Source organism: Misgurnus anguillicaudatus, unplaced genomic scaffold (assembly GCF_027580225.2).
Source record: "Misgurnus anguillicaudatus unplaced genomic scaffold, ASM2758022v2 HiC_scaffold_31, whole genome shotgun sequence".
Taxonomy (NCBI): Eukaryota; Metazoa; Chordata; class Actinopteri; order Cypriniformes; family Cobitidae; genus Misgurnus; species Misgurnus anguillicaudatus.
Window position 1 is genome coordinate 1,337,276 of NW_027395281.1, and position 15,496 is coordinate 1,352,771.

The 15,496-nt window shown below is 35.6% G+C and overlaps 1 protein-coding gene across 1 annotated transcript in view; it reads right to left on the reverse strand.

The window, feature by feature from the left end:
• LOC141362961 (uncharacterized) overlaps positions 1–15,496 on the reverse strand; it is a 144,545-nt gene that overhangs the window by 64,760 nt on the left and 64,289 nt on the right. Inside the window, exons 3-6 of the mRNA XM_073865283.1 lie at positions 12,049–12,378; positions 11,413–11,730; positions 9,545–9,670; positions 9,229–9,324 (exon numbers count right to left, since the gene is read on the reverse strand). Of these exons, the coding sequence (XP_073721384.1) occupies positions 9,229–9,324; positions 9,545–9,670; positions 11,413–11,730; positions 12,049–12,378 (870 nt within the window). The remainder of the gene's footprint in view (positions 1–9,228; positions 9,325–9,544; positions 9,671–11,412; positions 11,731–12,048; positions 12,379–15,496) is intronic.

Consider the following 15,496-nt stretch of genomic DNA (forward strand, 5'->3'; position numbering starts at 1 on the left):
GCAAACCAACAAAAACATACTACATTGCAGGATACAAAGAACTTTTGAGATTCGAATTTTCAGCTGTAATTACAAATGCTTTGCTTATGCATAGGGAATTTGCATACATTTCAGTGAACATTTTTAAACACATTTTCATGTTCATTCATGCTCATTTCCAGGAAACTTTGGTTTTTAATGCTGTTTGATGTTTGTCACCAGCTTTGTAATCACTTTGATGGTTAAATGGCTCATTACAGGCTGAATGAAAGCTGTCTCAGCCCCCTCTAGATATTTAATGGTTTATAGTTTGTCACGGTTAAAACATCTCCCTTACAAAAAAATCCTACATTGCAGGCCTACTGTGTATCAAAACTGCATTTTTTTTGCTATTCACCTTATTCCGCCACGCCCCTTTTTAATTCTTCGCTCTTCCGCATTTTGTCAACCGACTTCCGCTGCTAATATGGCACAGTGCATTCGGTGGTTAGTTTGGTGGTTAGAAGATTGTTTGTAGTTCACTATAACTTTAGCGAAATGACAAATATCGCTACTGCTGTAAATGTTTTAAATTAGGAGCACGGTTAAAACTTCATACGACGCTCGGATAGTCTTATATTGTCCCATCAATCGTCTCGTGGTTAGACGATATGAAGCGGCCGCGGCAAGTAACCTGGCATATTTAATTACCTCGTCCTGTCAAGAGTTGATGGAGCAATATTGAAAATTATTAAAAGTATGTCTACCAATATTTACACAGTGATTTCGTCTTTTTTTTATAGCAAATGTGCACCTTAGCCAGTCCAATAACTATTTCGTTTTTATGTGGTACCATGATAGAATTCATTTGCAAACTTGCCAACACTTATTCCTTCCAATCAGGAGACTTAAATCCTTTTAAGTGGAATCTACAAAGCTCACATATGGTTTAAGAAATTCCTTACAGATAATATCTGATCACACTGTAAAGGTTTATATAACTGCATGGCAGGTTACATCTGATCACATAGTAAATGTTTAATATAACTGCATGACATGTAACAGCTGATCACATTGTAAAGGTTTAATATAAATGCACAACATCTGATCATATTGTAAAGGTTTAATATAAATGCACAACATCTGATCACATTGTAAAGGTTTAATATAATTGCACAACATCTGATCACATAGTAAAGGTGTAATATAATTGCACAACATCTGATCACATTGTAAAGGTTTAATATAATTGCACAACATCTGATCACATTGTAAAGGTTTAATATAAATGCACAACATCTGATCACATTGTAAAGGTTTAATATAAATGCACAACATCTGATCACACTCTAAATGTTTAATATCACTGCATGACATCTGATCACATATGAAGGTTTAATGTAACTTTACAACAGGTAAAGCAAGACCACCCTGCAATAAATTAAGACACAGCTTTATCGGAGTCATCAGGAGCTGATCCCAAGTGTTTATCTGGAAGCTGTTGGTGTATGTACTGGTAAAGTGCTTGGCGACTGTGTAATGGCTGCAATATCAACCCTCTGTAAAGCTGACACAAAGATGGTTGTTTCTCAGCAGAGATTTGTACATTTGTGCCAGCTCAACACATTGAAGCAGTTTCTCGGACAGGGTTTACAGGACTAGGATTTAATTATATTAGGACATTTTAGTTTTTACAAAGAAACCCTACAAAAAAACAAGACTGGTGCGCATCTTGTGACAAAACAATGGCACTCATATATGTTGAGGTATGTCAGTAAAAGGTGTTTTTAAATTATTGTAGCTCAAATATGCATTTTAGCTTGGGACCAGGATAAGCCCTGTCAGGGAAACCGCACCATTGTTTTCCCATATCAGATGTAGGTTGCTTCAGGTTGAGTTGTGATTTTAAAGTGTAGTTGTGGTCAGAGACGGATGGATCCTCCCATTGTGTTTCTACATCACAGTTTAGGAACATGTTGATTGTATCATCCTCACAGTTGTCCTTTGCTTCACTACACATCAATGCATCTGTGAAAACAATATAACCATAAACAGTTTTATGTTAGCATTTAAAATAAACTTGCATCATGAGAATTAATATATAAATGGCACCCATACTTAAACAGAACAGTGTGTAAGAGAGAGATGCATTAAAAAGAGACAGTAACATTATACACACAACCTTTAACTTCAGTGTTAAATAATACGTTGTTTAATAGGTCATTATCAATATCTGAATGAGAAATGAACTGACATTCTAGCATCTGAAATCTCAGTAACTTGTAGGAATCACGTCACGTGGGCTACTGTAAGAATGCAATGTACTATAATATCTCGTTGTACTATCGTAAATATAAAAATATAGGTGGACAATTAAAACCATTCAAATAGTTGCATTTTATAAACTAACGTTACTGATCTTAAGTGTATTTGTAGAACGGACTTCACAAATCTAACTTTAGGCGAACGAGCACAAAGTTAGCTAAGATAGCTTACCTGAAACTGGCCACCTTTTCAACACCCGGCGTGGTTTAAAGTTACCGGAACATCGTAGTCGAACCTTGGGATAAGGGTATTCCTCAGTTGGCTTAAAATTGGTAAGAAAGAAACATAAAGGCGCTCGGGTGAGCTTTTTAAGCTTTAACGCGTCGCCTTCAGTCACTGCCTCAGCTGTCTATGCGGCCGGAAGAACGTTGACAAAATGAGCGAAATGGCGCCGCCCTTGTTGTCGTGAAAAATAAGGTGAATAGTGTTAGAGAGAACAGCAGTACAATTAAGGATAGCTTGCCACCCAGCTACCCAGCTAACAGAAAAAAGTTCTAAGAACGTTCCCTGAAAGTTCTTTACGTTCCCAAAAACGTTCTGCCAACGTTAAAAGTGTCCAGTTTTCTTGACGTTCTAAGAACGTTTTTGTGTTGTCTCAACGTTAGAGTAATGTTACATTTTACCATTTTTAAACGTTATGACAATGTCATGTTTTAATGTTCACACAATGTTTAAAACAACAACTGTTTATTATATTGACTTATATGATTGTTATGTAAATGATAGAGAAACATTGCATTTTATCATATTTATTTTTTATATTTATATTATTTTATTATATTTATTATATATTTATTATATATTATATATCTATTATATATAAGTTTAGATGTTGATGTTTTGTTTCATTTTAAGTCACCATTATTGTGATTAGTGTTCGTTTTAGTTGGGCTCTTGAGCCTTGTCTTTTGCTTGCTAGTTTTTTCCCTGGTTGTGTTAACTTTTTGTTAATACACCACATTTGTTATGAACATGTTAAGTTAGTAGTGTAATTCTGTGATGTGGTGGTTGGTACATAATGGTAAAAAATCATCCCTAATTAATTTACTAATCAAAAGTTTATTTTCTGTCAATAATGTAAATGAGATACAGCACTTTCAGAGCAGTTTGTCATTAAGGAGTTTAAGAAACTTTGAACAAAAAATATCTGCTGTATAATTGGGACGCACAAACATCAAGAATCAGACTATGAATCTCAACCATGGTGACAAAGAAAATTGAAAAAAGAAAATCATTATTTATCCATGCTGCAGTGCATGCTGGGAGTCCTGAATGAGATTTGTAATTTGTTAATACCCAGCATGCATTGCAGCATGAAGTTTAGTTTTTCATTTAATTCTCACCATGGTTGAGATTCATAGTCTGATTCTTGATGTTTGTGCATCCCAATTAAATAGCGGATATTTTTTGTCCAAAGTTTCTTAAACTCCTTAATGACAAACTGCTGTGAAAGTGCTGGATCTCATTTACATTATTGACAGAAAATAAACTTTTGATTAGTAAATTAATTAGGAATGTTTTTTACCATTATGTACCAACCACCACACCACAGAATTACACTACTAACTTAACATGTTCATAACAAATGTGGCGTATTAACAAAAAGTTAACACAACCAAGGAAAAAACTAGCAAGCAAAAGACAAGGCTCAAGAGACCAACTAAAACGAACACTAATCACAATAATGGTGACTTAAAATGAAACAAAACATCAACATCTAAACTTATATATAATAGATATATAATATATAATAAATATATAATATATAATAAATATAATAAAATAATATAAATATAAAAAATAAATATAATAAAATGCAATGTTTCTCTATCATTTACATAACAATCATATAAGTCAATATAATAAACAGTTGTTGTTTTAAACATTGTGAACATTAAAACATGTTTAAAAATGGTAAAATGTAACATTACTCTAACGTTGAGACAACACAAAAACGTTCTTAGAACGTCAAGAAAACTGGACACTTTTAACGTTGGCAGAACGTTTTTGGGAACGTAAAGAACTTTCAGGGAACGTTCTTAGAACTTTTTTCTGTTAGCTGGGTAGCGATAGGTTAGGTAAAGAATAGCTGGCCTTTATGGAGTCGGTTGGACAGGACTAAGCTTATATTTCAGTTTGAAATCAAGAATTCTTACCCTTTGCCTTTCGTTTGAAAAAGCCAAACAGTTTCAGTTGTTTTTTGCTGGCCATGTCACATCTACTTTACTTGCGAAAATAAAGATTATAACAGCAGCCGTCATCATGAGACCTCCTGCAGGGGGAATCCCACTATTATAGATTGTGTTCGACTTCAAGCTACGCTGCAAGAACGACAGGCTGATGACATCAAAGTACCGCGAGGGTGAGTGGAGAAATCATCAGAAGAGTTTGCTTTCAATCCGCTCTCGCAGCACGTTAATGTCATCCGCTTGTCCGTTTCTGTGTTGTAGCATGAAGTCGAACACACGTTTAAATTATCCCTATTAGTGATGTACCAATGTTCAGATATGTTCTACTGAAAATATTTAAAATTATCTTTAATGAGCATCATTATAGCCTGTTGATTTCTGGTGTTTTTGTCTAAATGCTAGGGTATTGCAACTGCCATACGCAACCCTGCTGAAAAAAACAGCATCAAACCAGCATGGGAATTATGCTGGTCTATTCTGGTTTGATGCTGGTTTAGCTGGTGGCCACCATGTGACATGACCAGCATGGGATGCTGGTGCTAATGCTGGTTTGGTGCTGGTTTAGCTGGTGCTGATGCTGGGTTAGCTGGTGTTCACTAACAAACCAGCACCAAAACACAACATATGCTGGTCTTGCTGGTATGCTGTTTTTTTCAGCAGGGAAACGCCGCCCCTGGTTGACAGCAGTAACTTTAGTTGAGAGCACAGATCCACTGATCTCAGACCAGACCGCAAAGCGACCCTCTGCCGCTCTCCCCTCACCCCCAGCTCATCCCCGCCCGTTCTGCTTCTCAGAGTTTAGTGTTCAGGATGTTTTGTTCTAACAGGCTACAAAGGATAGAACGCACATATAATAAACACAAAATAAAAAGGTTAAATAACAATTTTGGCTACCCGGACTGAGCTCAATTTACCCCGGGCTGAAGCCCTGGTAAAATCTGCTGGCGACGGCACTGCCTTGCCCCCTGCCCCACACACATACAAACAGCAAGATCAGGTTAAAAACAATACAATACAATACACCTTGTTTGTCAACCGTGGTTGAAATTTGTCTTTGGCCAGCAAAACCAGACACTCATACAAACATATACTACAAAACACATAAATAACATTATATTAAAGCACATACACTCTAAAAAGTAATTCAGACGACCTTTAGTCATTACTTAAATATATACATTGTTGTGAAATAAAAAATCAAGTTCAGAGATACTGTTAGACTTTTTACTTGTGATTGTTATTTTATCAAGCTAGGATGACACATAAATTATGCCTATTGATTAAATGTATTATCATGACTTGTCAGAGTTCAAAATTTTCAGTTAATCAAAAATAATTTAATTTTAAGTTCTGTTAATGTAAAATACTATTTGATGACGTGTGAATGGCCGGGCCACAGTTTCGGCGCCATGTTCAAGGATACGATTGTGGTGCCACAGCTGAAACTCGTTGAAGTGTAGTGAATGGTAAGTAATTTTATGCTTAATTGCACATATTTGCACTCAGGATTCTGTTAGTGATAACATGTACTATAACCTAATACTGAGATTTGAGCAGTGTTGATAGCCTGTTTGCTGGGGTAAAGTTAGCTGTAAGTTAATGTTAGCCTGTAGCTAACGGTCGTTCAAGGCCCTATGAATTCCATTTTTTCAACAGAAACACTCTGACAGCATGCTCTTTTTGTCTGTGAGAATGTATTTGAGGAACCATATTTCATTAATAAGGGTTTATAAGCTCATATTTATGTTAAGACAGTTAGTGTGATAAATAATTCAGGGACGTGCACAGGGGGGTTGCTCAGGTTGCCCGGGCAACTGCCCATATGCCCTTCTCGAGTCTCGACCATGGTCTCGACTCAAGTTGCCCTTCCGAGGTGGACAAAAAATAAATTGTACTTTTACTTCGTTTACACTATGCAGCGTTCCTTCGTTACTGTATTTTAATTAATTACGAAATTTGTATTTTATTTTTAATTTGCTATCTTGTGTTTCTGGCGCATTCGCGAATTAATGACTCGTTTGAGTCGATTCCTTACAAAGTGTTGCAAATAAATGAGTCTTTTGAGTCGATTCCTTACAAAGTGTTGCAAATAAATGAGTCTTTTGAGTCGATTCTTTACAAAGCGAATGGGCCAAACGTTTTAATTTGGTTCGCGAATCAGTTTGAATGAATTGTTCAGATCGCTGCAAAAACGGAATCGTCCGAAGCTGTTTTACTCGTAACCTATGTAGAAACACGCAGAATATAACTAGTGTTGGGTGACGTGGAAATGAATTTACCAATCTTTTAACTAAAAGCAAAACTTCACACATGTACCCGCCATTACATACGCGCGAGTCCTGTTCGTCGTCAAACACAGTTAAACGCGTGCAACCTCCAGAAACACTGTAGCACAGATTGAAGAAAATCCATCGATGATTGACGTCTGATTCGCTGCATAATGTACTGTATGATGTAAGTGATTCTCACAAAACACACGTGACATGAAAACGTAAGAAAACATGAGTCTAAAATCATTTTTATGTAAGTGTAAACCGTCAATGTCCTTAGACCATCTTAGGAGGCTCCAACTTTATACATATTCAAAACTGTTGTCAGTTTACTTGTCTGATATTTCAGCTATAAGCTACATCAACATTGAGACTTAACTTCAACGGGGCCAGTTTAAAACCTGCTTTTAGCCTCTTAACATCCTTGATGTGACATTTTAAGTGCCCAGCCATTATGAGTGATTCCCTCAATAGTGAACACAGTGAATCTGACTGCAGTAAATGTGAAAAATATGTATAAAATTGATGTTAATTCAGCCAGCCACATATCTGTATTTACATCCTGTTTTCGATGTAAGTCCACAGTAGTCGATTGTCCAAATCCCACGCGTGACTAAGCTACGGTGGAGACTCAGACGCGCGTGAACTCGACAATCGACTACTGTGGACTTTGACTGAAAACAGGAAGAAAATACTGGCATGTACGGTGGCTGAATTAGCATCACTTTTATTCATATTTTTCACATCTACCGCAGTCAGATTCACCGAGGTTCACACTTAAGGTAATCACTCATAAAAGCTGGGCACTTGAAATGTCATATCAAGGATGTTAAGAGGCTAAAAGCAGGTTTTTGAAGTCGACAAGGTGCAAATTTTGAAAGAGGATTATACAGTGTAGGCAACACAGATTTTTGTCATTGTTCTGTGTACTGACAGCACGCCACATTTACAAATAAATGAGCTCAATGTTTAAATTCACCAGAGTTCTTCTTGAACATTATTCACCATTTACTAAAAATGATTGAACCGTGTAAAACATTTTGTGTACAGGATGCATAATGTCACAACCAATTCAACTCCGAGTGATTCTTGCGGATCATGATGTCCGTAAATTAGTACTATCATCTGGAATCCCTGAGACAGTGGATAACCTTCACTCAGTCATGGTAAGCCTGAATTTCATTTGGAAAAAAATCTGATCATTATTGGTGTCTGTATATATTAAAAAATTGCCTACTGGCAAACACAGGAAAATGTCTTTATTACAGGGCTCATCTTAACTCTTGTAGAGATCAACCATAATTAAGTTCATGTGACTTAGAAATGTGTTTATTATGGGCAAAAAACTTCATCTAACTTAAAATATTATGTTGGATCAACTTTATTACTTGCATTCATGTTGAAAATAATTAAGTTCATATTTCTTAAAAATTTGTTTCATTGTGGCCTAAAAGCTACTTCACCTTACTTAAAACATTGTGTTGGATCAACTTAAATACGAGTTTTATTGTGGCATAAAAGGTAATTCACCAAACTCAAAACATCACTTTGAATTAATGTAATTCTGCAAGCAGTCTTAAGTCAAAAATTCTAGTGGAAAAGGTTAACATATTTTTTTTTTGTTGATTCAATGTTTTATTTTTTAGAGTGTACCTTTTTGATTAATAAAACCGATTGCAGAGGGTACAAAGGATCTTTTATAAATATTTGTCTTTGCTCTAGGCCTTAAAAATCGTCTCCTAGAGGGCAGTAAAACAAACTGATCACACAGCGGATGAGTTGGGTCTTTTGATATATTCTCCGCTTTCAAAACACATCTTGAGGTGTAAACTTCACACAACTTACTCTGTGGTCTGCCACTGATTTTACTAGCTGTATTAGTGACTCTTGCCAGATAATTTTTCTGCTTACAATTTAGATGCCCATACCATGAGGTTAAATTGTAGGTCAACACACCAACGATTTGTAGGCAATCTCCGATATATTTTGACTTACTCCAAACCCACAGATTCTCCGTATTAGAAATAATCGTTACATGCATTTTTTCACAATATTATTAGTGTTATCCAAAAAATTCAACTTACTGTCTATATATGTGCCAAGATATTTAAAATTATCAAAATCTCAAGCAGGTGGCCCTCTATCAATACCGGCACAATTGCAACATCTTGCCTAGTACGACTAATAACTAATTCCTTGGTTTTCTTTATATTTAAAACCAGTGCACTATTGTTACAGCAGCCCAAGAGGTCCTCAACATATTTCATATATTCAGCTGACTCTTTTTTTGAAATTTTATATTTGAGTATTATTACAGTTTTTCTCTGTTGCTTAAACACATTTCTTGAAACTATGCCTCATATTCTCAAAACAGTAAACACAGATCCATAATGTCTCACACAATTCTCCAAACATCCTATTTTCAGGACAAAATGAAGCTCTACACTCAAAACAATTCACTCTTTCTGAAAAACCAAACTTGTCACCTTGCCCTTCATCTCCCTCCTCCTCTTCACCACGTCCTCCTCCTCTTCCTACTCCTTCACCATGTCCTCCTCCTTTCCCTCCACTTCTGCCTTCTCCTAAAGCAGGGGAGTAGTGTTTATTGTTCAGCAAAATGATTGTGCTTCTTGAAAAATGGCATTATGGTTTAGAAATTTTAGTTCAAAAGCCTGGATATAGTGTTTTAGCAATGGAGAAAAACTGTAATGTCATATTATAATGCTGTTTGAACCTGAATATGAACATTTTAAATCTTTACTATATCAATAGATCCTTATATTCCTTCTGCTGTATTCTTACCCAATTGCTTTCTTGCTTTAGGGGACATGTGATGAAAGTAAATTCCAGCACCAACAGCAGCAGCAGCAATAACCAGAAAGGAGAGAAGAACTATTGTTGATATTAAACTAGTATGCAGAGACTCTTCTGTAAAGATAAAGACAGGGAAAAAAAATCCGTAAAAAAACGGACAAAGTACTGTGTAAATATGAAGGAATTTTCCGTATTTATGTTTTACAGGCATTTATCCGTTTTTTAATAACATGTTGCATTATGGGTACAATAACCCCTGCTGCAATCTTTCACTTTTGCCTCTCTATCACCATCTCTGTTTGAAACCTAAAATTACAACTTGCTTGCAGAGTTATTTTCTAACATGGATGATGTTTAACTTCTTAACAAATGCTGTCAGAACAAGATACAAGTGTTAAACTATTCCAGCATCGACACATGTGATTTAGTGACAAATCTTCTTTCTGACGTGACGTGTAAGTCAAATGCATATTTACCACAAAATTTATCACATTAAATCTCCAGTTTGTGTTTGTTTTAGATTCATTTGAAGTCACCACTATGGTGATTAGTGTTCCCTTTAGTTAGGCTTTTGTCCCTTGACCTTCACAGAACTGACTCTGCCTTTTAGCATTGCAACAGTGTTTTTGGTTGTACAGTTACAACTCGTTTGTTGCTTGGGGAAGGAGAATTGACTATGATGTCATATAAGCTTGGTTGTTGTTATGTTATGCTGCCTAACATTTAATTATGAAATGATAAAATAAGAATAATGAACTGTAATGTATAAGAGTGACACTCTATGCTGATCTAAAACACACTATATTTAATAAGATGGCTGAAAATTTGCCAGCTGTGGTTTTTGCTTCAGAGACATCAATACTTTGGATACAAATCTCAACAATGGTGAGAGTAAATGTGAAGAAAGAGTTTTCTGTCCTGGTACCCAGCATGCATTGCGGCATGAAGCTTTGTTGTTGATTGTCACCATTGTTGCGTTTCATAGGCAGATTGAAGTGTCCCTAAAGGCTACGGAAAATGTTCTGTAAATCTACGGACAGTGTTCTGTAAATCTACAGAATGTTCAGTTTTTGAATAAACGGAAATTCTGTAAACATAACGGAAAAGGTGCCGGTAATTTTCTGCCAGGACATTATCCGTTTTTTTACGGATTATTTTTTTAGAGTGCAGCCAGTCAAAACAGCTCACCGGAAGTCATAAACCAGAAAACTCAAAGATGCCCGCATTTACGTGAAGAAACAGGTGGATAGTAGGGAAGAATTGGTTATCCTCTGTTTAGGCAGGGAAGATTAGCACTACATGCTAATATTTGTTATGCTCTGAAATGGTAGGGAAGAATGGGTATCCTTTGTTTAGGCAGGGAAGATTAGCACTACATGCTAATATTTGTTAACATCTACTATAACAGGGAACAATTTGTGTACGTGACTGTAGGGCTACACATCGGTAATCGAATGAACAAGTTCAATGTGAACATGAGTAAATAGAATGATCAAACGTTTATCCAAATTCTACAATTACATCAATTTGATTCAGAATTATGTACGACACTGTTTATATCTTTTGGAGTCAGATATTAAGTTGCGTAATGTTAAAACATCATCTGCAAGCACCGGAAAAGACCGAATGCACCACTATCCTTCTGCCATGACGTTTGGTTTCCACCATTGGGCCAAACGGATGGATATATATTTTATTTTCCCCTTACACCACCTATGTATTGTTAACTTATAATAACAATAATTATAACACAAATAATTGGTAGTAGTATAAGTAATTTCAATGTGTCCAATTTGCTATCAGAGTGTTAATGTAAATAAAATGATTGTTAATATTGAAATGCATGATCTACTCACCACAGACAGTAACACTGAATCTGGTGAATAACGTGAGCGTGCTGCTGCTGATATCAACATGATAAAGTCCCGAATGTTCAGTTTTGATGTCCTTAATGGTGAGATTTCCAGATTGATTATCGAACTCCAGTCTGTCTTTGAATCTCCCATCATCACCATCATACGTTTCAAAGATTTTAGCTTTTCTATCGATTTTAGCTATGGGTAAATATCCATGTTCAAACCACCACAGGATCACATCATCTCTGTCTATTTCTTTAACACCAGACCATAAAGTGACAGACAGCCCCTCCTTCACAGACATCCTTTTCAGTCCATCTGTCTCAACAACAAACATGAAGCATTAAGTTACAAATACACTGAAAAAAAATGATTCATTGAATTTAATCAATTTTTTTAAGGTAAGTGGTTGCAATCAATTTATTTAAGCTACATTTAAACAAAAGTTTTATATTTTGTTTTACTTTAATAATCTTTTTTGTTTAAATGTAGCTTAAATAAATTGATTGCAACCACTTACCTTAAAAAATTTATTAAATTCAACGAATCATTTTTTTCAGTGTACACATATTACCATTAGTCCATAAGACATAGAATTTTATATAATGTGAGGTTTCACACACGTTTACTACTCACCACTGATAGTCACATTGAAACTCTTTTTTATAGTGTAGCTCTTGCCACCTTGAATCTGTACTTCATAAAGTCCAGATGTGTCATTTTTGATGTGTCTGATGGTCAGATCTCCATTACGATGGTTCAAATGACGTCTGTCTTTAATCCCCCCCACAGCATTATACCTATGTGATGTTTTATTAAATGAAGCTATAAGGGAACTTTGAGGTCCAAATCTCCACTCGATCAGATCATCAGACTTTATTTCAGTAACACCGGTGTGGAGAATAACTGAATCTCTATTCATTACTGACACCGACTTTACTCCATCTGATGATGAATCACTAATACCTGAAGACCACACAATAAAGATTGTTATTCATTCGTGAAATCCAGATTAAAGTCTCATAATCAAATGATGAGATTTGGAACATCAAAGTTTGAATTCACTCCCTCACTGATTTCAATCTATGACATGATCTTACTCAGTCAAGAGACTGTGCATCACATGAAGCAGATGAATGAATGATTTTTTTTCTCACAGTGACAGCGGAGCTGAAAAACACACAAACTTTATGCTGAACCGGCAAATATAAACAAATCAAATCACAAAATACTACTGCAAATAAAATATCATCAAACGTGTAAAAATCTGAATTGAACTAAACTCATCTGAAACCACCTTGTGTATTACAGTTTTTTACAGACGCTAGGACACATTTCTCAATACTTTGGTCACTTTTGCTAAACTCTTCACAAAGTTCTCCTAACCAACTTTCAGCTTGGCAAAGCAGTTAATTTCACATTCAAAATGCACTACAACTACCAAAACACTTTATTCAGTTTTCAAATCAACTCATTCGTTTAGAACACTAGCAAAGGTTGACAGCCGACAAACACACTTTGTCACTCACAAAACAATGACCTAAAAAACACTAACAACATGTAGCATTATATAATGTTTTCTCTGTTTATAATTCACTGCAATATATGTTACTGGAATTAATCAGACATGATGTAGAATTCTCTTTACAGTTATTTTCAATCGCTAACAAGCCCTTACCCATAGTTCAGATACTTTTTCTAAACACTTACAGTTTTTTCCAATTGCTAACACACTAAAATGACATGAACAGCACAACTATTTAAACTGACACACAGAGAGCAACACCTCTTCTCAAGTCTCCAAAAGTCTAAACACATTTTCTGCTTTACACACATTTTGCAATTCACAATGGCACTTTTTAAATGCACTGAACACGATTCTCTGCACAAGACACAACAATCTGACATAAAGTCACATGTTTGCCTTTTCAAAACACTACCATTCAAAATGACACTACATGAGCTAAATGGCCAATATATGTGCCACCTGCCCAAACACCTGAATGGTTAATTGTTAACACTTCAATCAGGATGTAAGCACTAGAAAAGACCACAGGTACGTCATTGGCCACAGAGCCATTATAGATGTTCCTGGCTAACGTGGTGGGAACATCACAATGTGTGCTGCCATCTCCAATATGGATGGTGTCCTCCACTGTCATGCCAACCTTGATACAACACAGCCCATATTCTCACATTTCTAGAAAGACTCCACAACATTCTCATACCATCAGAGTGTATGAATGATGCAGACCAAAGAAACTGGTATGTTGTAGTATGGCACAACGTGAGCTTTCATCGTGTAGCTCCGATCCAAAACTGGTTTGCTGACTACCAAACATTTATCGTGCAATACCTCCCACCATACTTGCCATTTTTGAACCCCATAGAAGAGTTATATGGAAGGTATATGACCACCAGCCCGTTGTGCGCATGCCTCTTTTGCAGACTATGGAAGAGACATATGATGAGATTGATGTTGGTGCAACTTAGGGATGGATAAGGCGCTCAAGGTGCTTCTTCCCTCGATGTCTGGCAAGGGAATATATTGCCTGTGATGTGGATGAGGCGTTATGACTTGTTTGGTGAAAAATTCAACAGCATGTGTGTGTATCTGCAAATATTTTTGTGCATGTGAACAATCTAATACATATTTTAGTATTATGGCAAAGCATACTAAAGAAAAGTGCACTTTTCATTATGCCCAACTGTGTGTAGTTGGTTAGACAAAAATCTGGTAATATGAATGAAGTGTGTTCCAATTTGTGTCAAAGTTTGATTTTGATAATGTTATATGTAGTTTCGGTTGGAGTGCTTCATTTTGCAGGATATATGTGGTATTTTGCTATTTGGGTGTGTGGTTTTGTAAATTGTGTTAAGTTTTTTGATAAAACCAGACTAGTTTGCAAAATTGTGTGTTAGCAATTGGAAAAAACTAACACAGACTCACACCAAGGGCATGAAATTAACACCCGACCACCCAGCTAGAAATAAAAAGTTCTAAGAACGTTCCCTGAAAGTTCCCGAATGTTCCTAAAAACATTCTGCCAACGTAAAAAGTGTCCAGTTTTCTTTAAGTTCTAGGAACGTTTCTGTTGTCTGAACGTTAGAGTAATGTTACATTTTACCATTTTAAACGTTATGACAATGTCATGTTTTAATGTTCACACAATGTTTAAAACAACAACTGTTTATTATATTGACTTGTTTAATTGTTATGTAAATGATAGAGAAACATTGCATTTTATTATTTTAGAAAACATTATTTCTGAATGTTCAGTAAATATATTGCTGTAGAAAACTCAATTCACTTACTAGGTTTAGATGTTGATGTTTTGTTTCATTTTAAGTCACCCTTATTGTGATTCGTGTTTGTTTTAGTTGGTCTCTTGACACTTGACTTTTTGCTTGCTAGCTTTTTCCTGGTTGTGTTAACTTTGTGTTAATGCACCACATTTGTTATGAACATGCCAAGTTAATAGTGTTATTCTGCGGTTGTTGGTACATAATGGTAAAGATCATCACCTAATTAATTTACTAATCAAAAGTTTATTTTCTGTCAAAAATGTAAATGAGATCCAACTCTTTCACAGCAGTTTGTCATTAAGGAGTTTTAGAAACTTTGGACAAAAAATATCTGCTGTATAACTGGGATGCACAAACATCAAGAATCAGACTATTAATCTCAATCATGGTGACAATTAAATGATAAACTTCATACTGCAATGCATGCTGGGTATTAACAAATTACAAACCTCATTCAGGACTCCCAGCATGCACTGCAGCATGGATAAATAAGGATTTTTTTAACAATTTTAATTGTCACCATGGTTGAGATTCATAGTCTGATTCTTGATGTTTGGGCATCCCAACTATACAGCGGATATTTTTTGTCCAAAGTTTCTAAAGCTCCTTAATGACAAACTGCCGTGAAAGAGTTGGATCTAATATACATTATTGGCAGAAAATAAACTTTTGATTAGTAAATGAATTAGGTGATGATCTTTACCATTATGTACCAACAACCACAGAAATACACTAATAACTTTTCATAACAAATGTGGTGCATTACCACAAAGTTAAC